The following is a 27054-nucleotide window of genomic DNA, read 5'->3' as shown; positions in this document are numbered from 1 at the left end:
GATTTGATGAATGATGCTCTCGTTGATACCATCTTTCCACCACACCCATTACCCCATATTGAAAAAAATAAATCATGTTTAGCAGAACATTAGATTCACATTTATTGACATAAAAAAAAGAACATTTTTTTCCGTCTACAGCAAAGCCTAAATATTTTCACAGAAGTATTAAAAACGACGACTTGTGTAAAGGGCATAAATATACATTCTGACGTCTGCTGACTGACGTCTAAAATCTCCACCATAATAAAAGTTGGATGTGTTGAAGACAATAAGAGGTCCACAGCCACACTTTGATCACAACAGGGAACAAACGTCCCTGTAAATGTCCATCATTTAGTCTTGGGTAATTATATGGATAACACTGTTTCAGAGATATCTAGCCCAAAGGATTCTTCCTCTTTCTCTCGCACACACAAACACATTCACATATATACAAACACAGAGTCAACAGAAAACTAGTGTAGTGTGTGAACTTGTGGCCCCGTGTTTTGCTTTGTCCATGTGTGTGTCATGTGTGTTTAGACAATATGTGTCCATGTGCCCTGCTCCTCGGGGTGTTTGGACTCACGCTGCTCGCCCTCCGGGATGCTGCTTCAGAGGTGACCTAGTTCTCCTGATTGTCAGCAGAAGGCAGTTTCATCAGCTTGCTTTGTGCCGGGGCACTGAACTGTGCCTGGGACCCTGGGACAGGCCAATTGGACTTGTGTAATGAAGCTCATCACACACATGCACACACACATGCACACACACACGCACACACACAAACACACACACACGTACACATGCTCCTGCTGCTGTTGTCAGGTGCGGGGCAGCAGAATTTATAACAGCCATTTATTAGCTTCTCCTTTATCAAAGAAATGTGATTCCTCGGTGCGTTTCAGATGCACACACCACGCTGCCATTATGGTCCATTATGGGGAGGTGACAGAGATGGAGCGGAGGGTGTTGATAGATGTTGGTGCCGGGCCGGGTGTCATTACTCTGTCCATAGAGTGGAGTGTGCAAGACACTTCCCACAAAATGGCCGCGGAGAACCAACATGGCTGCGATTGCGAGGAGTAAATGATTCACATCTGACGCTCGGCACAAAATGTTAAACACATTCATTTGCTGCTTGCGTGTGTTTGGAATAAGTTACTAGACCGTCGTACTGCGGTGATTTCAGTGCCTCTTCACAGCAGAGTGCATGACTGAGCAATATTTACACAGGAAATTTATCTTACTGTACTGTTCAGGAGAAACAGATGTAAAGAGATTCATCCAAAAAAAAACAACAACAACAACAACAACTTAGCATGAAGAAATATGTACAAGAACACTGCAAATTCCCACACTGAGTATGGACGACTTAACACAACATACTGTTACACTTAGTGCAGCACACGATCCTAAAGTCTCTCTAGCCTAAAGAATACTCATCAAATACCAGAGCAACAATGGTATTACATTCATATAAATAATAATAATCCCAGTATACCCCAGGAGTCACTTCAGCACTTCCGGCTCCATTCATGTGTTAAAAAATGAGAACTGAAGACCAGCTTCACTGTGTGTCCTTAACAACTCCCTTTAGAGGTACAATAACTGTTCTTGAGGTTGTGACACCAAATCCCTTGGTGTCAAAAAACAGAACGTCTCTTTGAGCAGTGTTCTGTACAGGTCAGGGGTCCTTGGAAGTCCATGGATTTTTTTTTTTTATAAGGCCCAGGAGATCGCAGGGTTTCACAGATAAAGGGGATATCAGTTCAACAGGGTCTCTGTCCCTCTTTGAATGGCACAGACGATGAAAGAAGCCGATAAATGCCAGCGGAAGAGGGAGAGAAAGAGTAAGTAAGAAAGATCAGTCAGTTGATTTGTTGATTGATCAGTCAGTTATTGTGTGTTTACAAAGAGCTGCAGTCCCACTCAGTGTCCAGGTTAGGCTCTGTTCCACTTACTTTTTTTTAATGTATTTTTGCTGTTATCATTGCTGTTTCTTGGTGTTGGTATATTTGTAGTAATTCATAAAACAGGATACAAAGGTTTTCTGTCTATATTCTAGGCTAGATGGGTATCAACTGCAGTCAGTGTGTATACGCTCTCCAGTGAGCTGATTCCTTTCACGTCATGTGAGCAAGAAAACTTATTTACATTTACTGACCAATGCAGAATTGAGACCAATTTAGGTGAGAATATGCACCTGAAAACCCCTGTATCATGTTTCAGCTTTTCAAAAAAGGCTCATGAATGAAACCCACAGAAGGAAAAGTCACTGTCTGACTGGCCTGAGAAAAGAGGAGGGACTTGGGCTCCCTATAGCCAGAGGTGCTCTGCATGCCCATCTGCTCGCTAATGGCTGGACATGATTGTGTGAGGGGAAAGATGGCAGACCAAACTGCCCAGCCGCGCTCTTTCCTCTCTTTTCTATGCAGCAAATTCTCCGTCAGAAGTAATGAGTCACGTCAGCAGCTTTTTGCTTTCAGCGTCACAGCCCAGAGACAAATGATGGAGTCAAGGGAGAAGAAGATGGAGAGATAGAGGAAAAGAGAAAGAGCGCAGTGTGTGTTCATCTGGTCACAGACAGTTTTTAGGCTCTGCTCCTGGCAGATTCTTCATTTTTCTGTTTCTGCTTCCTCCATCTGTCTCCCTCTCCCATGTCCCTCGAAGGTTGAACAGGTCAGGAAGTAGAGAGAGGGCTGCATGGGTTTGATCTTTTTTTAAGCTCTGCTTTTGTCCTGTTCCCAGATCTGGCCATCCTTCAATCATCCTCCATGTCACAGGCCTCTGCTTGCGTTGGGTTTCAGCTTGATGATCCACTCCCCGCCAGGGTTATTGTTGTACAAATCTAGAAGGTGTGTGTCGGGATCCAGACAGTGCTCACCTACAGAAAGCACACATTTACTTAAAGCTCTACAGGTTGGAATTGTTTGCTACTGACTTAGATAAAAAAAAAGTTTAGGGCTGATTTTATGTATCACCTGACATTCATTTTCATTATCAGTGTATCTGCTCATAATTCTCTCTATTAGTTGACCATTTGATCAATCAAATGTGAGAATATTGTTAAAAAACAATGATGATGGTTTTATTCAATCAACAGTAAAGTTACATAAGCAGAGAAAAGCAGCAAATATTCACAATTGAGAAGCTGTAACTTGGGATTTTCTGGCATTTCTGCTCAAAAAATAATAATTAGAAAAATAATTTCCATTGATTAACTACTCAATAATTTGTTTCACCACTAGTATCAGTTGAAGACTTTTGTTTATATCAATTCAATCAGAATAATTCAGTAATTTAGGTGCTAATGTGCAGATTAAAAATTTTCCATCACAAAGTTGAGCGGAACAAGTTTCACTGTTCACTGTCAGTTCTCCTGTGAGCACAGACATGTGTGTAATAAGCATTTGTCTGCTCTGATAACTGCAGATGCACTGCTCGTCTCTTTGGCGCTTGCACAGTTCATTACATAAGACCTTGCTATCCTCATCAGTTCAATGAACAGAAAGACAGGCAAATGTCAGCGCTGCAGCGCAGCCACTTCCACTTACCAATATTCCCTCCCACTTCGTACAGGGCACAGTCTGGATACACCACAGCCCCGTTTCTGTTGAGAGACATATAACACCCACGTATAATCTTCTGTTTTTCCATGGAGGAGATATGTCATATTTTATTCTTAGAGGAAATATTCATCAGGTGACTGACATTATTGCTTGACAAAAAGCTTAAACTAGACAGCTATGCACATTAGAGCTACCAGCGTCATCAGACTTTTGCTTGATGAGATCATCAACAGAAGTTATTTGTTTTTCTGAAAATGAAGCGTAATGATTTCCTGTTCCACCCCTGATGACACTACACATCACCTTCTTGGTTTCATATTTCTCAGGATACATCTATTTATTGTTCTTTCATGTTAAAGACGTCTGCATTTTGATATATGTGCTACTGATTAATTGTCTTAATCTGCTTACTTTACTTTGTACATTTGATTTAAATCTAAGCCTTGCAACTTATTAATTGAATTACAATAAAATGAATGAAACTCCTGACTAAATACAGTGCACACAGCATTAAAACGAATAGAACGCTGAGGTTAGTCTTTTAAACTCTCTGTGGTATTGTACCTTCGCATTTTGCCCTTTCCATTTTCAGGGCTGCGGATGAACTGGCGGTGAAACTGGGCGAGCAGGTCTGAGGTTCGTGAGTTGATGTTGAGCTTGAACTCCATGGTGCCGCTCACCAGATCCCCGACCTGGACCTTCACCGTACGGCATGGCTTTAGAAACAAAAAGGGGAAGAGAATATTAGTCACCATGATGACCATGAATATCAACATTAGCAAATAAAACACCATGAGGTTTCTAAAGCATTTAATCTGTTTTAAAGTGTAAAGTAAAATAACCACATGAATTGAGATTTGATGTGTTAATTTACACAGAATCTTTCATTGGCTCCAGAGTTGCTTTTGCCCTGATGTCCAGTTTACAGAGAAAACAGTTCTCACCTCTGAGGTGTTTTTATCAGGTTTTTCCCGGCTGTCTGTGTGGATCTTCCTCAGCAGGTTCTTGATGCGGCGATCATAGAACTGGTAACGCCGGTTACTGTTCTCGTTCAGCTTACGCACTTGTCCTATGAGGAAGTTTGGGATCTGAAAAAAAAACAAGAAAAATAAAAAACATTTGTTATGTTTATATTTTCATGCCAGGACACGTGTGTACAATCTGAATAAAGTTTGACAAAACCTTTTATCCTAACGCCCACTTACTTGGTTTTTATGCAGAAGCAGAATAAAGGGAACCTTGTTATAAGAATTTCTTTGCCATTTCTAGGAATGAACCTTCAAGCTCAATTAAAGCTTTGGCTGATATTTCATTCCGAACTTGGCATATGAAATGACAGGTTTTTGTGAGTATAACTTAATAATGCTTTATTACTAGAAAAGTACATGGCCTCGAAATAATTCAACTATTGGATATGTTAGACCAACAATCCTCCACCACCTACCGTCCAAAGCAGGTCCTGGTAGCGGATGAGGAGCCTCATAACATCAGCTGCCTTCTCCGCCTGTCCTTTCTCTGCCCCCTCAGTCAGTCTGCTGGGGACGGCCTTATGGAGGAAGAGGTTGGGAGCCATGATGGTCGCTACGGCCCACAGGTTCATCCTGTTCCTCTTCTCCCTGGAAACCACCTTGCTGAGGAACTCGAGGAGGGCCTGCAGGACACACAAATTGAGACATACGTAGTTTGTATAGAGTTAAAAGACATCCTCTCACTTTCAACTCAGTGATGTGTAAATGTCTTTCAAAAGAGAGAGAGGGGTCACTTAAGATGATGCACAAAATAGAGTTAATTGGATTATCACAATGACTGAATCATCTGCAATACCTCTGCTAAGAAGTATGTTAATACACAGTAAGTTCCAGCTGCCTCCACTGGAGTCAAAGTAATTAGTTCAGGTGGGTTTTATGCTTCTGGATGCTATAAGCAGAGCTGACTGTACACTTGTGTCAGTGAAAGTGAGTCATGGTTAATGAAAGCTGTTATATAACAGAGCAGAGTGTTTAAAATGTGGATTAAGAACAGCACAATATAGTCATGTGTTATGAAACAGTGCTTTAGTCTTTAGTCATACATCACGAAGACTTAAACTGGGATCAATTCCTGACAAACCTGAGAAGAGCATGTACAGTGTGGTGAGGAATTCTAGACTCAGCTTTATAACAGAGCTTATTGTTCAAAAACCCAATTTTATATTTTTTGGGTCATTTAAGGGTTTTTATGAAACATTTTTTTTCCAAAACTTCACTCTTAAATCTTAGTAGACAATTTTCAACCCATGTTGCACCTGGAGATCAAGTGCATTCATCATAAAGGATACATTTGCATCCTTTACTTAAGTGACAGTAGCAATAAAAACTACATTCAAAAAATACTGTTACATATTAAAAGTCCTACATTAAGTATCAAAAGTAAAGCACTTGGACACATTAAAATATCACCTGAGAGTGTTATAATACTGTAAAATGTATTGTTAATGTATTATTCTGATGCACTAATGTGCAAGGAACATTCTGATCTACACGCATTCAGTCAAAGTGGAGCTTATTTTAAATATTTTCTATGTAGTTTAATTAACAAACCTAAATTTAAATTCACATTGTACTAACTATAGTACTAATTCTACCAGTACTAACTCTACAGCTCTCCAATTAATGTGGTGGACCAAAAATGACAATATTTCCCTCTGAAATAAAGTGGAGCAGACATAGAGGTAAAGTAAAAATACCTCAGGTTTGTATTATCATGTGTTTAGTTACATTTCACCACCGGACATTCACATGAAAACCTTCCAAAACCAAAAAACCATACCAAAAAATCTGAGAACCGAGCGCATGAAAATCATGTAAAAAGACAGCAACAGTGGGTGTTCAGTCGGTTCCAAATGTACCATGTATCTATCTCAGAGCGTGATACGCTATTTCTGTCTCTACTTCATTGTGCATTGTTGAAGTGTGTGTGTGTGTGTGTGTGTGTGTGTGTTCAGTACCTTCAGTGTGTTCCTGTTGGGCTCAGGCAGCAGCAGGATGAGCAGGTTCAACATGTGAAGTTTCTGCTTCAGCTCTGTGATGTCTGAAGGAGGAGGGAGGAGCAAAGGTAAGACATGTCAAATAGGCATGCACGCACACACACACTCCTCACACACACACACACCTTCTCTTCATTTCCTCTGTTTGGCTAAGAATAATGGGATGTCTAAAGATTAATGGCACTGTGACAGGTGGTCATTAGTTTGTTAGTTTATGTCTCAGTGGTCACATGTCATTTATCACTTTGCACTGAGTCTCATCACAAACGACACATCAGTGAGTCATCAATCAGATTATATTAATGTCAATCCATTGTTTTATTAAGGTGAAACTAATAAGAGAATAGCTGATCTTTCACTCCTCTCTGCCACTGTGCGTGTATTTATGGCAGTGGGGACGCTTCCTAAAAGTCTATGAACTTGTTCATTTTTATGTTGATTTCTCAGTCGAAGCAGAAGCGTCACGCTGTGCTGCCATCAGGGTGACAAGACTCATGTAGTTATCATGTGAACCCTGCTGAGCTGTCTGGAAAAGTGAGCTGCAGATTGTTATTATACTGTAAATATGCAACTTGCCTAATATGGAAACACGTACACAACACAGTGAGTCACTTCAGTAACACACCCATCTGCATACTGATTTATTGTTTGATCTATCACAGGTCTGGTTGTAATGTAACTGTAGGGGAGTGAAGTATGATGTTACACTCTCCTGAAACTGAAAGCGCTTGAATCCAAACAGACATTTTTTTGTTGATTTCTCAGGATGACAGCTTCAAATGGCTAGAACATGATGCGTGTGTGAGTAAAGCTACAGTGAATCTTCAAGTGGTGTGCACTGACCTCTGACGGCGCTGAAGGTGTTGAGGTACTCGGCAGTGAGCAAAGGAGCGGGAAGCTCCCGGATGAACTTCTTCAGTAGTGCAGCTGCATCGTTTGGACTCACTTCATCCCAGCTGACCTGCCCTGAGTAGAAGTTGGTCTCCAGGTTCTGCTGCAGCATCTGCAGACAGAAAACAGTCAGATGTTTTTGTGAATTTTGAATTGAGTGTATGGCCCCCTGTTCATTCCTGCCTCGATTTGTGTGTCTAAAATCTGGCAGAAATAATGCTGAGGACAGTAGATCCATGTGACAAGTATAGTACTGAAACTATGCACAATTCATAAACCTGTTTATGGTATTTCCAATTTTGTAAAAATCATTTTGGGAAGTGTGTGACAAGTGTGTGACGTGATGGAATCATTGTGTGTGTTTTGTGCTGTTTTGTATGCATTTTCTTGTTGAGTTATGTATGTTTTATGTATATTTTAAAGGCTCATGACTGGCAATACAAACTAGCTTAGGCCATAAAGCTGTGGTATGTGGCACTGGTTCTGGTTATATATTGTACTTATCCCTCTAAAAAACAATAAATACACAAATAAATAGTGTTGTTATACTTTCACTCCACAATAAACACTATAAACTAAAGACAGAAATCCCAGCGAAAGTTTAGCTAATTCTATCTGAATGATCATTATTGACACATCCATGAGCCATTAGTAATTACTTCAATTGATCTGTCCAGATAATTTGTCTCATGTTTTTTTCCCCTCAGTGTTAGATGGTGCCCTCTTCTGGCAGTTTCGATGTAATAGCTTCACCATCCACTGAACATGTGGTGAATTAAATACAGTATCATAAGAGGTATGTGGCAGCAACAGCTGAAAAAAACATTATTGATTTTGTCTTATTGGACCTGGTATTTCTAAATGTCAACTGTAGTTAAACTTACTCTGGCTGATTTCTCCCTCTGCTATTGTAACACTTCTGACATTTTATTTCTGTCAATATTTTGCCTGCTCTTTAGGTCATGAAATATTTTTGTCTTTGCTTTGCTTTAAACATTAGACAGAAGAAAGGGGCAAATGTTGTGATTAAAATAATCTGGTGCAGTGCCAACACTGCTTGACATAAACAGGTATAAATTGAGATTTTTGTACCTTGATTCTGGACTGAGACCCTGGAACCCGCAGGATCCCCTCCGAATCGACTCCTTTCTTCTCCAAAGACGACAACAACTGCAGAGAGAGAGAGAGAGAGGAGAGAGAGAGACATTAGCAGAGAGTCAGGCATGGCTGGATAAGAATCTCTTGCTCACCTCTGCTGGTTATTCTGAGTAACTGCTGCTACATACAGGGTGTGGTCAAAGCATTTGACATTCAGATCGTGTTACGTGCTACATCTGGAGATGTGAACTCTCATCTTGTGTCACACCAGGGGTGAAGAGCAGGTGTAATAAAACAGTGTGACATTTCAAGACATTTAAAACCAATAGATTCTAACACACAGGTTTTCTTATTCTTCACTTCTTCAGACAGTTAGTTTATTAATTTAAAGTAAAAAAAAAAAAAAGGTCTGTTGACATCATATTTATTTTGGGTTCTCACCGCCTGCAGGAAGAGAGGAGTCGTGGTGTTGGGCTTGATTTTCTGATCATTCTCCAGCAGTGTGGCCAGCTGCACCCCGAAGAGCGTGCTCTCTGTGAAAGACCCGAGTGTCATTCAGTTGTTCATCAGCCAAACCAGCATGTGTATACATCCATACTGCCATGCCTTTGCTTGTGTAATTGTGTGCAGGTGAGTACATACAGTAATTGCAATGTGTGAAACTATGGCTGCAAACCAAAAACTACAAAAGGATTATTCATGAATCATTTATGTATTACTAAAGAACATGTCACTGTGGTGTAGTCTAGTTTTTTGTGCTGTTTCTGTGCTGAGAAAGAGTTGCTATATAAAATATTTAGTAAAGAGGCTCCGGCACATTTAGATTTAAACTTGATCAGTTTGTCTTCTTTAATGAATAAAATAAGCAACTAATCATCCAAACAGTTTGTGTAGACCTACTGCTGCAGACAACCAGGTCAGTTCTGGTTTGAGTCATTGAGTCATTTGATTTGATTTGAGTGGCTGACAAAGTATGAGAAGAGACACAAAATAAACACTGCACATAGTTAAAATGTCTAAAAAAAACACTAGCCGTCTGTTTCCGTGTGTCTGTTTTTCTTTCATGTGTGCAGGTGCCACTGAGTGCCATCATACCTGGGATTTTCCTCTTGCAGGTTTTGTGTCTTTTGACCTCGAGCTCTAAGAGGTCGCACAGCGCCGTCATGTCGATGAGAGCCAGCTGACGCACCTTCTTCATGTCAGTGTGGGAGAGATCTTGGATACGAGTCACTCCTAGGCGGCACTTGGGGCAGATCACCCGCTGAGGAGGTGAGAGTGGAGGGAGAGAACAGTGAGGAGAGGAGAAATGGAGTTGATAGGTGGAAAGAGGAGATGAGGAGGTAATGAAAGAAACAAAAAAACAAACAGAAGGGGGAGTAGGCAGAGGTGAGTGGGGTAGAGGAAAAAAGATGGAGACTGTCAAATTATATTCTAATGTATGTACTGTACATACAGTAAGTTTACATCATTCCCTTGTTTAATACTCCATAAAGTGTCTTCAAGTAAATGTGGCAACGGTATCAATACATATACAATTAACACATTATATATAATTCTTCCCTTTCGCTGAAGAAACATATTCAACCTGACATAGAAAAATAAATCTGCTGGACTCTGTGACACAACAAATCACCTGTTGTTTTGAGCTAATTCCTTCATTCCTTTATTCTGTTTAACCCTGTTATCTAACCAGCAGTGGGGCTGAATACAACTGGCTTGAATTAACATTTGTGTCTGGGTGTGTGTAATTCAGTCTGACCCAAAATCCTTTGGTCCAACCACAGACTGAAATGCACTGTGACGTCTGTGTATATGTTTGGTGAAGATGTGTCAAGATTGATTTTTCCTTATTGGTTGCAGCTACTGGTTTACACCAACGGCATAATCAGAGCAACAAACTAAGCAAAACACAGACTGACGGACCCAAGATGATGATTTGACTTGACAAACCTGATAAACTACTTTTAGCACAAAAACACGAGAACATGGAAAACGTCTTTAAAATAATAATAGGTTGAAATTAAGCAAAGTGACACTGTAAGGTAGGTTGTATCTAATACATTAAAATTATGTGAAACAAAAACAGAAAGAAGCCTTGGACGCAGCATGTACTGCAGAGCAAAAGGTGAAGCTGAACTTACTGTACAGTCAAAAAAAAGGTTTAAGGAAGTTCTGACATTAGGAATTATCTTTAAATCTCACATCTTTAAAGGGCTTTAATTAAATTTTTAAAAAGTGTTCTCACTTTGTACCTAATTTTAAACTCAACTTTGTTATGACTTTTTCTGACAGCAGCTGAAAACTCCTTTTACTAAAGGTGAATTTCCATCCTGATACACAAGTTAAACTGATAATAGGTGTTATTATTTGTCATGGATGCGTGATTATTATCAAATCTTCTTCATCTGTAAACAGATGTCCACACCCACATAATGAAATGAATGTAGGAAGTAGTTGCACTGAAAAATAGGTGAGTATTTCCCTTTTATTCCCCTTTTGCAAAAATTCTCTTCCGGCTACATGACATCACTGGAGCATTTACAAAATTCCTCATTTAAAAGACCATTTAAAAATTTCTTTGTGCTTACAGGCAGGGTGCCATCCTCTTTCCTGCGTTGGCTGTTGTTCTGTGGCAGTTTGGCCTGTTTGAGGAAGATGACAGCTTGTTCGCAGTAAGCCACATCGGTGATGAGGAATTCCTCTTTTGGAGCACCGCGCTGATGCTCTGGTGTCACAGCTGAGCAGGAAACACACCCATAAATACACACAAGCCCACACACATACACCAATCTATTAGTTTATTTAGGGAAGTCCACTGCAGGGATGTCATTAAAGCAGAATCTGAATGCTTGCTACGTGAGGGAAGAAGAGGAAGAAAATGTGGAAATGTTTGTGTACCCACACACTCTCTTTATCTCCTATCTACCTCTTGTTCCTCAAAACAGAGGAACAAAGAATCACAAAAAACATTTTCAGCTGGGGCACTTTTAACTATCCTGCAGTCAAAACTTATTATTGTTCACATAAAAATAGCAATACTACAGTTGTCACTATTTATTGTGGCAAAACTGATCAGTAACATCCCTTTTGATTTCAGTAATGTCATCTAAGAACAATATCTTAGATGTACCTAAGGTTCACATCTGCAGATTTAAACCTGTTTTCACTCATAACACTTTGACAATGGACAACACAAAATCATGAGGCACTTTCTGTAAGGACTGTTTTCACTGTTTATTTTTTCTCAGAACAAAACCTTGATAGTATTCAAAATACTGAGATTTGGAAAGTGTCCTCAGCGCAGTGTGGACAGGGACTTTCTCCAGTTGCAGTGTGTAGAGACGAGGAGTTACCTGGGGATTAATCTGAACCGATTAGAAGATCCAGACAATCCCTCATCATGTCCTCACCAATCTGCTGCTCACCTGACTTCTTTAGGAATGTTTTTTTAAGACAAAGCAGCTTATTTGTAGTAAAGCCTATGAGTAATGTGTAAGATAACACAGACATGGAAGTTATTTTATTCATATCTTAGACAAGGTTATAGGCTGAAGTCTTGTTTTGACTCTGATTGTAAAAATAACTGCAGCTATTGTCTTTTGCAATTTATTGAGCTATATTCCTGCTTTTGAATGCCTATGAGTGTACTTTCACCTTTTTCTTATTCCCTTTAGTTACTTCGTAGTTTTAATTTTGGTTTACTTTAAGTATATTGTACAGCTCTTACCTGATAGTGGTGTTTTGGCAACCGAAGCCATGCTGTTTTGGCCAAGGTCTTCACTATGCTGAGACTCAGGCAGAAGGGTCTGGGAGGAGAGAGAACATTGACACATATATAACACTTTCTGTAAGGAGTAAATTTAGTTAAAAACATCTGCCTTCCCTATAATATTTTCTCTACCACTGGGAATAGGAGTAGTGTGTCACTTTGTCCATGCAGCAGATAAACATGAATACAAAAGAGTGTTTCTTTTGATAAAGGACTGATAAAGATCAGAGGAACACTGTCTCTTTTCCCCTCTCAGGGCGTCTCAGGCAGACAGGGAGGACAAAGCATGGCCTTTACATGTGATTTTCCTTTATTGTCACAGGTCAACCCCTGTGCATGGAACAAGACAGTACAATTTGAAATCTCTCACTGAGTCCTGAGAGTCCCCTGGGAAATGGGTATTTTATATTTTACTGTGACCCAGACACAAGTCACTCTTAAATTAAATTTCTTAAATTTTTTATTTTTTTTATTTTTTATTCTTTTCCATTTGTAGGTCATTTGAAAGCATGGAAAATTAGCTTTTTCTTGTTTTCTCTTGCTTTTTCTTGCTTCTCCTCTTCCACGATGTCAGTGGTTGTGGTCAGTTACCACCTCCCTTAGACCCGCAGAGATTCAGGGATACACATAGTTAACAAAGTATTTTAAAGTCCTAACCTGAGTGATGGGGGAGTTGAAGATGTCGCGAACGTCACGGGGCGCTGGCTTGTTCCTTTTGCGGAGGGACAGCGTGTAGGAATCCAGTCGGCGCTGGACGGCCTCAGCCTGGGTCCGGGTCAGAGTGGACAGCAGCACCACGTTGTCTACATCTCCGCTGTCCTCGCTGATGAGGGTCGACAAACCAGCATCAGCCAACCACTGCTCCTCCTGTTCACCTTCTGAGACACACACACACAACAGGCATGGAGAGATCCAAACAGGTCACATGTAAATACACAACAACAAGATGGGGATAAAATACAGTATATTATACTGAAGTATACTTTTGATGTAATATAATTTTGAATAGATGATGGGAGCTGGTAGGAGCGTTACCCAATCAAAAGCAAATGATTATATCAACAAAAAGTCATTTTAGTGTCACAAGCTGTTGCTTAACAATTTTAGTGGTAATCAATACATTGAACTTAACTGCCAGTGTATTGTAAATGTAAGAATTACGGCATTTTATTTAAGCCTGTGTTTCATCACTAGTCATAAATAAATCCACATCAGTGCCTCTGTTGAGCAAAACATCAAACAGATCTGTTAAAGGTAGAAATAACTCAATCAAATCCTTTGAATGGACATAATTAAACAGCATTCCCACTGAGTCAGCATTCATGAATGGCTATTGGCTTTGGCACTTCCTGCTACAGAGTGTTTGATAGTGTTGTCATGGTGATGAGCATTACTTTGCTGCATGAGAGAAACCGGCTATGTTGCCATGGCAAATGCATCATTTTATGGAGGATCTCAGTATTGCAGCTGTGCTTAAAATGAAAGGCTTGTAATTCTATTACATAAAGTAATAATGACTTCTTTCTCTCTGTTCTTAATATATCAGCACAGGATTTGCGGTATTTACCTTCTGATTGTCTGGAGTCTCTTCTGGTGCAGTCGAGGTCTGTGTAGCCACTCCCCTGTCGGATGGTCTCCACCTCACTCCAGAAGGAGTCCAGGCAGAGTTTGTCGGGGTGCTGCTCCTGATCCTGGGTGGGAAGCGTGTGTGTGCTGTGTGCGTGTTCAGCGGCTGCCTGGTCCTGCGGGCTGGCCCAGGGCTCCACGCTCATCTCGGTGGGGCTGGGATCTCTGGTGCAGACACACACACGTGTAAAGAAATCGCACGCATGCATGCAAACAAACGAGCAGAAACACAGAGACACATACAAGCACAAGAGGAATGGTGAAGAATGAGGTGCTGCGGGGAAGATGAATCAGCCAGGAGAGCCCAGAGAGATGGAGAGACAAAAGGAGTGGGATGGAGGAAGGGCCGCAGTGAGGAGAGAGATGGCGAGAGCGGACACAAAGGGGGGTCTCTATTGTTCTTGCAAAATGTGGCCTGGAGACAAGGTACCCTGTAGAACCACTAGATGTCACTGTAACAGTGTGAATTCTGTTTTCATAAGGGTTACGCCCCTTTATCAACTGACACAAGATACATGAATTTAACACACTAACGGTGGGACATGAAACATGCAATGAACAATTTAAGAAAGAAGGCATTTATATCTGCTCCCATTTTCCCTTCCAAACACTAGCAGGGGAAATACAGTCTGCTTTTCCCATGTAGCACTCAACAACACAGGATACTGTTCTCTGACAACAATGAGACACACTCAGCAGGCAGACACACTCGCACCCTCGAGCAGTAAAATGTGACCTGGTGATCTCAGGCACAGGAAGTGGTCAGCTGACTCACTCAGCTGGTGTGCAGTTCAGTTACATTCTTGTTGTCACATCTCAAGAGACATACCAAATCACACGAGCCCATTTCTCAGGAATGCCAGATGGCTCATCATGCCAACATGGCTGAAGAGAGACAATGGAAAATAATAGTTCCCTGATATATCAGAGACAAAAATACCAATCGTACTTTGAGTTATGAATGTATGAGCTTATCAATAAGTTCCTCATACAGTGAATGGGCTTATCAATTACAAGTCAGGTGAGGTCAGATCCAGATCACTGTTTTGGTTTGTTAAACCAGTTTCTCAAAGTGGGGTGGGGGGCTTGAGTTTCAACAGATACTTACTTCTGTGAAAACTTCCTGTGAGCAAGTATAAGCTAGAGATATAGAATCTGATTTCTATATTAGGTCACATGCTAGGCTATGGACTATTTCTCATACACAATTGAATTGAATTAATTGTGAATGACAAAAAAAAAAAAATCCAAAAAAAAATCTGGTAATTGCCCACAGTTGGGTGAACCAAATTAGACTGGATTCTAAAGCAAAATGCAGTTGTGACACTATGCCATAAACCTATAGTGGCTTTTTCTATTGCAGTAAAGCCTGTAAAAACGTTTAAGGAAAATGGGTCATGGTATTGTTTTACTGTGCTATACCAGTAAGGTCACATTTCAACATATAGCATAGTGGTATACTATGTAATGTGACGCAATCAGTCCAAACATCCAAGTTAGTAGAAAAAACAAACATTTCAGTGGGTTTATATATATTGGATCGGTAACAGAACTGAGGCTGAAATTACTGATTGGCCAGACAAGACAGATCTATCAATTATTTTTCCAATCAATCATTAAAATGATACGTCAATAAAATAACAGAAAATAGTGGGAAAATAACTTCAGACCTCTTCAAATAGCTTTTTTTGGTCCAACCAGCAGACCACAACCCAAAGATATTCTTTTTACAATGAAAACAAATCAGAGAAAAGCAGAAAATCTTCACACACCAGAGAAACTGAGAGAGGCAAATGTATGGCACATACACTTGTACAATGACTCAAACAATGAATTAGTTATCACCGTTGTGACTAATTATCTATCAGTCAGTCACTTTGAGACTGTAACAATTACAGTGCAATTAAAAAGAAAAGACCAATCAGATCGACTCAGATTTTAAGTTGACAAAGAAAATATGGTGTCTAGCATCTTATCAATTTATGAAGGGAATCAAAATTGGGATAGAAAATGTGGTATAGCTGCATCACTAATAAGAAATATACATAATAAATACTGTTATTTTCATACAACACCTGGCTCACTGTGTCCCCCACACAGACAGTTGTCCAAAGCCACAACATGTGCTCACAACCTACCAATCATATGCATAAAATACATCTAGCCTGAGAGATCAGAGATCTACAGACGGCTGACTCAGCAGCCACGTCAACTTCAGAGAATACCACATAAATTCAAATTCAATTCAAATAATGAAAATACACCACACTTATTTTAAATTCACGAACTCAACTTGTTTCTCTCTCACAACTGAAGGTTTTTCTGCAAACTGCCATACAACTAACACATTCATCACATGTTTTAAATGTTAGGAAAAATGCCAAAATAGAGTCAACATCTAAAAAAGTTTAGGAAACGCAGACCCCATGGCATAAAGTACACGCACCACAACTGCATCGTTTTGAATGACACATTTATGTTATGATATTGATGATGCAATTCACTGTCAGGTTATTTTTTGACTTTAAAAGACATTGTGCCATCTATACAACTTCTCTTCAAGCTCTGACAACACACCAAAACATCAAGGACTTTGGTCCTGCTGATACAGCTCAAATGTGACTGTCTCATCACACATACCTGGCTGTTTTCTTGTGTGAGGATGGTTTCACGCGCTTGCCCATCAGCGGGCTTCGGACAGGACGGAGCCTGAGACGGTTCAACCTGGTGTGTGGGAACTGCATGTTGGACCCGAGCCTGCTTAACACAACCTCCTCTCTGCCTCCCATATCCACCGTGCTAAAGGAATCCAGGAATTACAGTCCAGCACAAAACCTAGTTTTATCCAGTCTTGGTGTGAAAGCAATGTAAATCTGTCCGCTGCCCCAGTTTCACAGAGTGGTGATAGGAGGAGATGTTGCAAGTCTTTACTGGGACCTGCGGCTGTGTGGCGTGTTTGTGAGCTGAGTGGAGCTGGGGCTGGAATGCAGGAGGGAGTGACGACTCTCTGAACATCGACACATTCTCACCTGTCCCCTCCCTCGCCACTCTGAGGTGACACACCCTGCCTGCATGCCTGATGGCCATCCACTTCCTCTTTGGTTCAAACAGGAATCTATTCCATGCTACACTTCTGAAAACCCCACTCAAAAATACTTTGACTGAAACAAAACAGTGGCACTCTTTGTTCTAGTGTGGCTTAAGTCTAATAGGCATCAATGAATGAAGCCTCTAGCCACACGAGTAAAAGCTGACTAACTTTAGTGTCCAATCACATGTGCACCTCAGGCACTTCACTGGCCTTTTAGTGAAAGCTACAGAACTCTACTTGAGCAAATTAATCAAGGATTCTTTGTTGGAAAGATGAGGCACGTTATCTCCCCTTTTCTTGGCTGTTACTGCATGAGTCCAGAAGTAAGTTAATCAAATGAATCAAAGGATAAGGATGTTTTCTTCTTATTCAAATTCTGTGTTTGAGTTTGCATTGCAAGCAGGCAATCTCATATCAGCTATCACATATTTGTGACGTGACAGCCAGTGTGTTGGTGCGTTTAATCAAATCATGCCTTATATGCAGAAGACAGCCACCTATTGCACCATTCACAAAAGTGTAACTAACATCCTAGTTTAACCCGAGCATGACTAAGCGGTTGATATAAATAACCGTCGTGTGGCTGTGTGTGGAGGTGATGGCAGAGTGACAGAAACTGACAGTCAAAGAAAGTGAAGCAGGTCTGTTAACATTGCCTGTGAGCAGCACTCTAACCCCCCAGCCGCCCAGTAAATCACTGCCTCATCTACATGTTTTCATTCTCTCTTGTCAAGCTGATGACAACCAATATATCAGCTGACAATGTAAACAGACAGAAACAGATGCCTGGTGAGTTGAGTAGAAAGGTGAGAAAAACATGCCTTTGGTTTGACACGCAGGTAATTTTGGTGACAACTATTACCCTACTATATTCACACATTCTGTGTAAACACAGATGTGTATTTTTTTTTTTTACTAGTTTACTAATGCATCACCTAGTTTTTCCTGTTTAATAAAAGCTTCATGGAACAGGTTTTGCAATGTATGTCCAGGAAAATTCAACTAAAACCTGCTGTGCAGCTTACAAGAACCTAACCAGTTACCTCAACCTCTACAACCTCTTTGTCATATGACTCTGCTTCCTGTTTGAATATATACCCAGAAGGTTTGAAACTCTTGAGCCAGACTCATAACAACAGAAATCATGACTTCTAAAATGAATTGAAGCTAAAAATGCCAGCAACCTCAGTATGAAATATCCTCAGAGGACAGATAATATATGGGAAGTTTTTTTGCGGGCTTCCTTGTTTTGCATCAAGAACCAAGAGGAAAAACAGCATTGTCTTATTTTTAAACCTGCTAATAATACTCCTCACCAAAGCGCAACAACAAAACAAAGCACATGCTCCATGCTACTCCATGCTAGACAATTAAAGAAAGCATTACTGCAAATGTCAAGGTGTGGGGATTGTTTCTTGTTGAATGGACTTCCCATTAACACAAATAATCAACAGGAAAGCATCCACTCTTAGAGAAGAATGGACAAAATGTCAAAGTGTTGACTTATGTTTATACTCAGCACTGAGGGAAATAACACAAAGTAACCCTGACCAACAACTCAGGTCAAGGAATACAGTAATCCACTTGAAAAAGCTGCTTGTGTTGAAAGAAACACACTGTTAAGACCTCGTGGCTGAATTCCACTGCAAGCCTCTTAGCTTGCAGCGAATGCGACAGTTAGCTCATACAGCCATGAGAAAGTGCTTCTTCTCAAGGTCTGTCACAGCATGTAGGATCTGTCCTGTGATATAGAAAATCCCAAACACAAAGAGTCACAATAAAACGAGTAGTTCAAAACACAAAAAGCACCAAACAGCAAAACAGGGATATTCAAAATTAGAAAACAATCTCCCATCAAAGATTTCTTAGTCTATCTCATTCAGTCAAGTTAGGCTATGAATCATACACAAACTGTGTTTTAACAATCCTTCCTTGCACCTAAACCCAGTTTAGACAAACAGTGGAACAGCTTAATCCATACATGAGCCTCAAGCTTTAGCAGACCCTGAGTCCACAGCAGCAGCAGCAAAGGCCTGATCCTACCTGGCCTTGGCCCGCCCGCTGGCTCTGCCCGACAGCAGCAGCAGGGCCACTGAGCTACTTCTCCCCCACGGCATCCTGCTGTTGTCCCCCCAATACTGCCGCGAGCTGTAGGAAACAGCAGCTGCCTGCCCCTGGCAAGCTGCTTCCTTGTAACCTCTTCAGTGCACAAACACATTAGGACAAGGACAATCTCAGTGTGCTGGCAGGCACGTCACTACATCGCATCCTGGGGCAGGAAAGGAGGTCTGCACGGGGGGCGGAGAAGGAGAGAACCTGAGTGGTTGAATAGCTGACCAGGGCTGAGACACAGACAGGAGGAAGAGATAGTCTGAATGGCTGGTAGGATGGTCAGGGCTGGAGCTGGGTGTTTAATGGCTGGGGCAGACAGCTGCATGCTTGACTGACTGGCCGGCTGGCTGGATAGCCTGACTAAGTGTTTGGATAGAGTTACACTGGGCCTGTATCATTTCCCCCACTGGGACAAAGAAAAATGCAAAACATCCTTTATACTAGTGGCATCATGTTCACTCATTCATTTTCTGGTTTACTCAAACCCAAGCAAAGGAATCTGCGCTCTGGTCTTTAATCTTTATAGTTTTCAACAGTAACTGGGGTCATGATCCACTTTATTGTCACTTATTGACAGGTGGGTTGAATATCAATGAATAGCAGCAAGGCCTTGACTTGACAGGGAGGAATAAAAAAGCAGTGGCTCTTGAACTTTGGATCAGACCTACAGGAGGGAGGAACACAAGGAAGACTGGACTGATGAGGTATAGCGCGGCAAAAACAACTCACAATAAATGCTGTGTCCTCTGTTCCATAAGCTGGTTTAAAACCTAAATTCATATCGGACTCGCTATGATGATGTGAACCCTGAAGATAAAGATAAAGGTGATTTGGGAGCCTGTTATTAACATTAAATAATTCACATTTATCTATTATAACCTACTTAAAACTGCACTTTTAATGTTACTGTTGTAAATGCCTTTATGTGCCTTAAGTAAAACATATTAACCTTCCTTTGTGCATCAACCTAGCACAATGTGAAACGTGCTATACTAAAAGATTAGGCTTTTGGCAACACTTGACAGATACCATAAATGTGTGAGTAAACATAATTTTGATATGCCATTTGAAATGGCCACTTTTACTCCTATGATGACAGAGGCAGAGAAGGTGACTCTGCTCTGTGACTGTCCTCTGACCTGTTTTTTACCTACACAAAGGGTCACTTGGTGCTGAACAGATGCTGGGTGTATTATGACGTCAAATTCAACCTCAAAGTAAAATTTCACTGAGATTTACTATATTTGTCTCATTGTGAGAGGGAGCTTTGAGGGCTCAGTAGTAAGGATTGGACTTTGTACCACAGCAGTGTTAGCTAAGCTTTAAATACTAAGAAATCTATACAGTTTTTCCAGGAACATATGTGAGGTACTCAATAGTATAAATCTGATGATGAGACATTTCAGGCTTTGATCGCAGCAAAAGCCTTTTACAACCACAACAAAATTTACTATCCCAGCACATTGCGCTCCATACACACAGATGAAAAACACAGTTTTAATTTATTTGATGTCAAAGACAAGTGTCCTTGCTTATGTGAATAGCATAAGAGTTTATTTATATTGTAGAATTTAGAAATGATGTTCTACAAATCCTCACTGAATTCCCACAATGGGCATCTTCATTAAGCCCACAAAATAAGGTGGTGCAGGGCCATGGATGAGGGTGGCCCACTGCTTTGACTTATGTGCTTGTAACTAATGGCATGATTTTAAGTTTTTGGGAGATACAGATGATATATGTTATATATACTGTATATGTGTGTGTGTGTGTGTGTGTGTGTGTGTGTGTGTGTGTGTGTGTGTGTGTGTGTGTGTGTGTGTGTGTGTGTTCAAAGTATACCCACTGTTCATTGTGTGTTGTCAGTGATGTTCTTTTCAGCTCAGCAGCCATGATAGTGTACCCTGGGTCCACTTTATATTGTATCTAATAATGCACTGGCCTAGTAAAGCTTCCTCATTACAATTTACATTAGTAGAAACACACATGAAATGAAGATCTTTTTTGTCACTGTTGGAGTTAATCTCAAAATTGTTCCTCCATAAAAATGCTCTCAAGTCAAATGAAAAAATAGAAAACATTAGGAGTCACACAGTATATAGCTAGTGAACTAAATACAGAACCAATTAACATTTTCATTTGGTGTGGGTGAAATCTGTTGTACAGTATCTGGTGGGCTCAGTGTAGTCTATGCTTTGTGCTGCTGGTGTCTCAGCTCTCTGGCAGTTTTCCCAGTCACCTTTACACTCAGTTTATCTCTAACCAGATCAACACAGATTAGTGAAACCACAGGGATGCCTCTTGGGATTTTGCCTTCCTCACCAGCTCTCTCTGTTCACACTAACTTATTCCTTATTCCTCGTTTCTCCATGATTTTAGACTAGCGTGTTAACCGGACCTGTCTGAGGTCTCCCATGTTGTGCACCACTCTTATCTTGATTTTCCTCCTTGTTAAGTCAAATAAAACCACCTTAACTCCTCCCCTGTAACTGCAGGTCGAACCAAGATCTTTTCTCTTACAGTAAAGTCCTTCTTGCCCCATCCATCTTCAAAATGTTCAAATGTTTCTTTCCTTTCTCTCAAATCGCCTCTGACATCGTTCTTGGTAAGTCAAGCCCTTTCTCGCCTTCTCTGACAATCCTGCTTAGCTCACAGATATGCCTGGAGGGAAAGGAGAGTGAAGAACGTGATGGCATGTCTCTGTGTGACCCTGCAAATGTCATGTGACAGCCAGCTCAGCCGCGTGCCGTGCTCATCCACCTCTTGGCAAGCAGGGCACAGAGCCTCTGCAAAGGGAAGAGTAAGGAGCTGGAGGACAAAAAAGTGGAGGAGAGTAGAATACAGGAGAGGGGGAAAAGGATGAAGAAGAAAAGAGAGCAAATAATGACAGGGGAGGATAAGAGATGCTTGCAGGAGAGGAGGAAGGATATGAGAAGAGTAGAGAAAGATGGGCAAAAACCACAATGCCACGTTTCATTATATTAGTATTGTTGGCCTGTGTTGTCTCTTGTCGCTCGTTAATTATTGGGGTGATTCTACTAACTCTCAAAAATGCCTAATAAAAGGATCTGATCAATCTTCAATAGGTGAATTAGACATGAGGAGAAAAGCAGAAAATGGGGCAGAGGGTGAGACCAGACTCATCAACAACAACACTTCCAGATGGTCTGACTAACAAGCAAATGGTGACACAGAGCCAGAATGATGCAACACGTCACTCATACCAATAACTCCACACACAATTAAAAACCAGCATGCCAGCACACTGCACTGTAAAAGCTCACTGGTGTATAAACACAAAAGCACACAGAAAGAGGAGGTGAGGTACTGGAAGTGAAAGCACTGTGATGCCGTCAAATGCTATTGTTCATTTGAGGCAACTGATGCAAGTTTGTTTTCAATCCAACGACCACAATACCATTCCAGATAAACCAGTGAAAATATTCATGTTAAATGCAAATCAGAAGATTTTCATGAAAAAATGAGTCATGCACGTATGGTTTTCTTCTGTATACATACACATAGAGAGAACTGTGCTGCAGCGATCAAATTCCTGCATCAAGCCCACAGTGATGTGAATGCTTCTGCTCATCATTATTTGTGGCTGCAAAGTTTGGCACATTTGTGCATCTGGGCTCTGTAGCTGAACTTGTTCTGAAGGACAGAGTGAGTTGGAGAAAGCTGTAATTATCCGGTCATGTAAACATATTGATGCATCACTGAAAGTATGGCTGTGTGCAGAGCACTGAAAGAAAATGAAAGAAAGAAAGAAAAAAACAACTGCAAAATCCAAAACCCATTTATCTATCTGAAATAACTTTACAGAATCCATCTCACAACTGTATATCACTGGTTTATTTTTTTCTGTTATAAATGGTAAGATAATGGTATTATTTCACCCGAACCAACCACCTAAATTCATCTTTTTTATACCTAATGAACTCATTGAGGACTGTCAACAATTTTTATTTAATTGTTTAAGAAAAAATATAACATTCAACAAAAGTGCTCAATGCTCAGCAGCATAACACCAACTGTCAACTGCCACCTCCACATATGCACAGGTGAAACTGTTGTGTTTGTTTAAGAGACTATGGTTGGTATGAAAGATACGCAGGCCTGGTAATTTAGAAAGATAATAACCACCTTTGCTCTGATGGCAACAGCTCACACTCTCTAAAAAGACGATGAGATACATGGCTATGGATTCCTTGCTCTTTCCCAATCACCCTGCAGTACATCACTGTCATGCCTTTTTGTTGTTGACCTGCAATCTCATATGAAATTTTAAGTACCTTATAATTTTATCACTTCGTGACAATGAAAAGCAGACAATAAAGCAGACGGTGAGCATGTTCTCCACAGAGGAGCTATAAATTGATGTCTGACTTAAACTTGAAACCCTACACTTATACGATCATAACAACCATGACAAGTCATTAAATCATGATCCGATGTAACCATATCTCTCCTAAACTTTCTTGCTTGACCCTATTTCTTCCACTGGGCAATTTCACAAACCCAGTCTGTCCTTTGCAAACATTTGCTAATGGCAGCAGCCGCATCAGTGAGAAAGAGATCATAGTTTAATGATTATTTATTTTCTTAAGTTACATAATCATGTCTTTGACCAAATTATATGTATGTGTGAGTTCATGTTTGCTTTTTTCGAAACAGATACCACATTGCGTCAACCAAAACAAACAATCTGTCCCCATAAAGTCCCTCACAGCAGCTGGCGGTGCAGGGCGTAAGCAATGAAAGCTGAAACACCTTCTCTATTCTCACCATATGGAGCAAAAGTGGATTACAATTAAGCACTACTTTGCACTAACTCTTACCCTTTAAACTTGGAATAATGCACCCTTCGGCCTTGCTCTTCAGGTATCATGTCACTAGTAGAACAGGTTAGCATATAGTATTCTGCTAAAGCTCCAAAGAAGGTCTATATGAAAACATGTCAGGAATGATATTCTGATAAAATATAAAACTTTACAGACACAGTTTCTTTTGCTGGTGTGTCTGTCAGAGAGCACTGAGAGGTTCATTTAAAAATACATATCACATATCATATGATATTTTCAGAATACTAAAATACTCATCTGCTGCTTGATGACAATTTTTTTTTTTTTTTTTGTTTCTCAAGTTGCAGCTAGCTGCCATCTTTATGATTTGATCTGGAAACAGAGGTGTAACTCAAGAAAGTTTTTTTTTGTCATTCAGTGGAAAAAGTTAATTATCTTTTAGTGAGACCAACCCAAATGTGAAATGGTACCCACAGGAGGGGCATAAGATAAAATAGCCTTTATTAGTCCCACAGTGGGGAACTTCACAATTCACATGAACTGTATCTTGGTCACAAACTGTTAATATCCAAATTTTTAAAGATCCCTATCAAGAGCTTTGCTTATGCCAATATATCATTATCATTTTTTCTTAAATATTAGTATAACTGTCGGTCTAAAACAGCACTGGTTAGGCCAAAGTGTGGGGACTGTTATAACAGATCATCATGCATAACATTACTGCAATATACTGTGGTGAAATCTTCAGAAACACTTGTTTTCAACTAGATTGGTGTTAACATCCAGCAGACAGCTTTGTGCTGCAGCTGCACATGCAGGCAGAAGAAACAAACGCCCATAGCAACATGTCCTGGTACCCTAGCAACCAGAAACGCTTCTCGACGAAGAGCAACGAAGCTAAACGGAAAAATTACACAATAAACATATAATTCCATGAAACTGCATTATTTAGATCATATTACCAAAACATAAAACATGCGGTGCATGCAGCAGCTTAGCTTCTAACCTGAGAATTCACCTGTTTTAACACATTGATGCAAAGGGTAAGCTAGCTCACCGAAAACAAAGACATCCTCTAGCTGAACCAGTTTGTTGTTACCTGAGAAAACGTCGTTGACAGCTCCGGTGTGCGAAGGCGCCTCTGACCGTGAACAGAAGATTTTTCCATGTAGTACAACAACAGCAACAACAACAGCAACAACACCGATAAGTCTTGCTGTGAACGGTGACAACAAACAGATGGCAGGGGAGAAGCTCTCGCCTTGCCCGCCCCGCCGGTGGATGAGAGGGGAGAGGCGGCGCTCCTCCGTTAACCGTCCGCACTGTCCTCCTCACCTTGCGGCTGACGTCACCACGCCGGACCCCACGACTGCCCCGTGTTTGTGTTTGGTTTTTTATTATTTACAACTCACAGCTCTATTGGCAGCACCTAAAATGATCTGACACTCATTCAAAAAAGACAAAATCATATAAGTGTCCATCATTGTGCAACGATGGACTGATGGAAAAGATAATTGCAGATAAGCCGTGGTGTGGCACAAAAACCTGATAACAGAATCACATTTGAATAGGTGTTTTATTATTTTGTGCCCTTGGGGGCATTTTTCCCAATGAGTGAACATGTGAACACGTAAAAAATACATAGACATTTCACCCAGTCAACAAACAGTATGAACACCAGTCACATCAGTGTTAGTGTTGCACATGGTTATTATGGTTATCAAAATGAAGGGTTTGTAGCATATTTCAAAAAGTCTGTATAATCTTCTCTCAGCATAATGTTATTACTGTGTGGAGCGAACAGTAACAGCGTTACAGAACAGTTTTTAGGTCTTCATTACGCAATGAGACAATAGACAAAGATGGAAAGTCATCTGCCTCCAGCCTCTACCCTAAGAAAGGATTTCTGTATTACTGACAATAGAATAAGACTTAAATTTATGTTTTATTTGCAGAATTATTTTCCAAGTGCTAACCCTAGCTGTTGCAGAATAGTTGTAGAATAGTAAAACTTTAGAAACTTAAAGGCACAATCTAAATATATACAAACACAGGGTCATAGGATTGTACTCTTTAACTAACTGACTGAACTAAATAAGGTGTAATGTTAGATAATAATTCTCTCTCTCTCATTCTCCTCTGACCTGTGTTATCAACATTGGTATTTCCGTCCACAGAACTGCCGCTGACTGGATGTCTTTTGTCTTCGCAGGAGATCAGCAGTTTCGATAGCTACTACATTTTATACGACTGATGACTGAACACAAGTGTATTTTGAAGTTCATTGCCTTTTCAAAGGGAAATTATACCTGAGGCAAAGGCAGAATTTATAATACTGCCTTTCACTGCTCAACTAAAGCATCTTACTATAAAATGAAACAATTTGCATAACATTTGATGATACAAAGGCATAAGCATTTATAACATCTAATAGGTTTAGTCTCTGAGGTATTAGGTAAACCACAAACAAGGAATACAGGATCACACTGGCCTGACTGACAAATATAACAGGAAGGTTGTGCGAACAAACCATGCTGGGATAAGGTCTTACTCATTTTGCTAGTTCCAAGGTCAATAATGAACCTTCAAGCTCACATTCTTCAATCTATCAATGCTTTGAGGTGACACATGCCCATGCAAAGTCCCAGCTGACTCAAACTTAGACTACTGCTTCCTTAAACACATTCACAGTTGTGTAAAAAAAAAATCAGTTATTCAGCCACGCTAACAGTCAACCTCTAGGAATGGCAATGTCAGTCAGTTGTTGGCCCCACTACTAAAATATCTCAACTCCCACTCGATGGATTAAGATGAAATTTAGTACAGACATTTGTGGTCCTCAGAGGATCGGTTCTAATTCTATTTTGGTTGTCCCCTGACTTTTCTTGTAGTGGCAGCAGCAGGTTTAAGTTTTCACTTATCCTGTAAAACATCTCAACGTCTAATGAAGCATCTTCATCTTGTTTTACTATTATTACTGTGTGGATTAAATGCTGGTTTTGATTTGTCTGGGTTTATTAGAGTGAATCTTCAAATGACTGATTGAATATCAATCCACATGTTAATATGGGGCTTTATTCTGTGGG

At 40.4% G+C, this 27054-nt stretch overlaps 1 protein-coding gene across 3 annotated transcripts; it reads right to left on the bottom strand.

Moving 5' to 3' along the window:
* Window positions 1-77: 77 nt before the first annotated feature.
* Window positions 78-25251, bottom strand: LOC139630713 (rho GTPase-activating protein 40). 3 transcript variants are annotated; one of them, XM_071494385.1, is made up of 16 exons: window positions 25068-25251; window positions 22683-22817; window positions 13902-14125; window positions 12992-13212; window positions 12293-12371; window positions 11154-11302; window positions 9661-9826; window positions 9007-9098; window positions 8560-8637; window positions 7420-7579; window positions 6538-6620; window positions 4996-5202; window positions 4496-4639; window positions 4116-4267; window positions 3537-3592; window positions 78-2866 (listed from the first exon to the last, which is right to left on the bottom strand). In XM_071494385.1, the coding sequence occupies exons 3-16, from the start codon at window positions 14104-14106 to the stop codon at window positions 2760-2762; spliced, it is 1899 nt and encodes a 632-aa protein (XP_071350486.1). In that variant the 5' UTR covers window positions 14107-14125; window positions 22683-22817; window positions 25068-25251; the 3' UTR covers window positions 78-2759. The 3 variants fall into 3 exon arrangements, with proteins under 3 accessions (XP_071350486.1, XP_071350485.1, XP_071350484.1); XM_071494384.1 differs by lacking the exons at window positions 22683-22817; window positions 25068-25251 and adding an exon at window positions 19095-19279; XM_071494383.1 differs by lacking the exons at window positions 22683-22817; window positions 25068-25251 and adding an exon at window positions 16601-16896.
* Between the last annotated feature and the right edge of the window lie 1803 nt (window positions 25252-27054).

Source organism: Trachinotus anak, unplaced genomic scaffold, assembly GCF_046630095.1.
Source record: "Trachinotus anak isolate AG129_WGS33_773 ecotype Australia unplaced genomic scaffold, CSIRO_AGI_Tana_v1 ptg000013l, whole genome shotgun sequence".
In the NCBI taxonomy this organism is placed as follows: Eukaryota; Metazoa; Chordata; class Actinopteri; order Carangiformes; family Carangidae; genus Trachinotus; species Trachinotus anak.
Note: the sequence above shows the minus strand (reverse complement) of the source record. Positions and strands in the feature narration are given on the sequence as shown.

What these genes read in the sequence shown, in the direction of transcription:
- LOC139630713 (XM_071494383.1), bottom strand. Translation starts at nt 16,749, where the DNA reads ATGGGAGGCAGAGAGGAGGTTGTGTTAAGCAGGCTCGGGTCCAACATG. An exon ending in AGACTCCAGACAATCAGAAG is followed by an intron (nt 13,213 to 13,901) that starts GTAAATACCGCA and finishes TGTGTGTCTCAG; the next exon opens with AAGGTGAACAGGAGGAGCAG. An exon ending in CCAACAGGAACACACTGAAG is followed by an intron (nt 5,203 to 6,537) that starts GTACTGAACACA and finishes TGTGTCCTGCAG; the next exon opens with GCCCTCCTCGAGTTCCTCAG.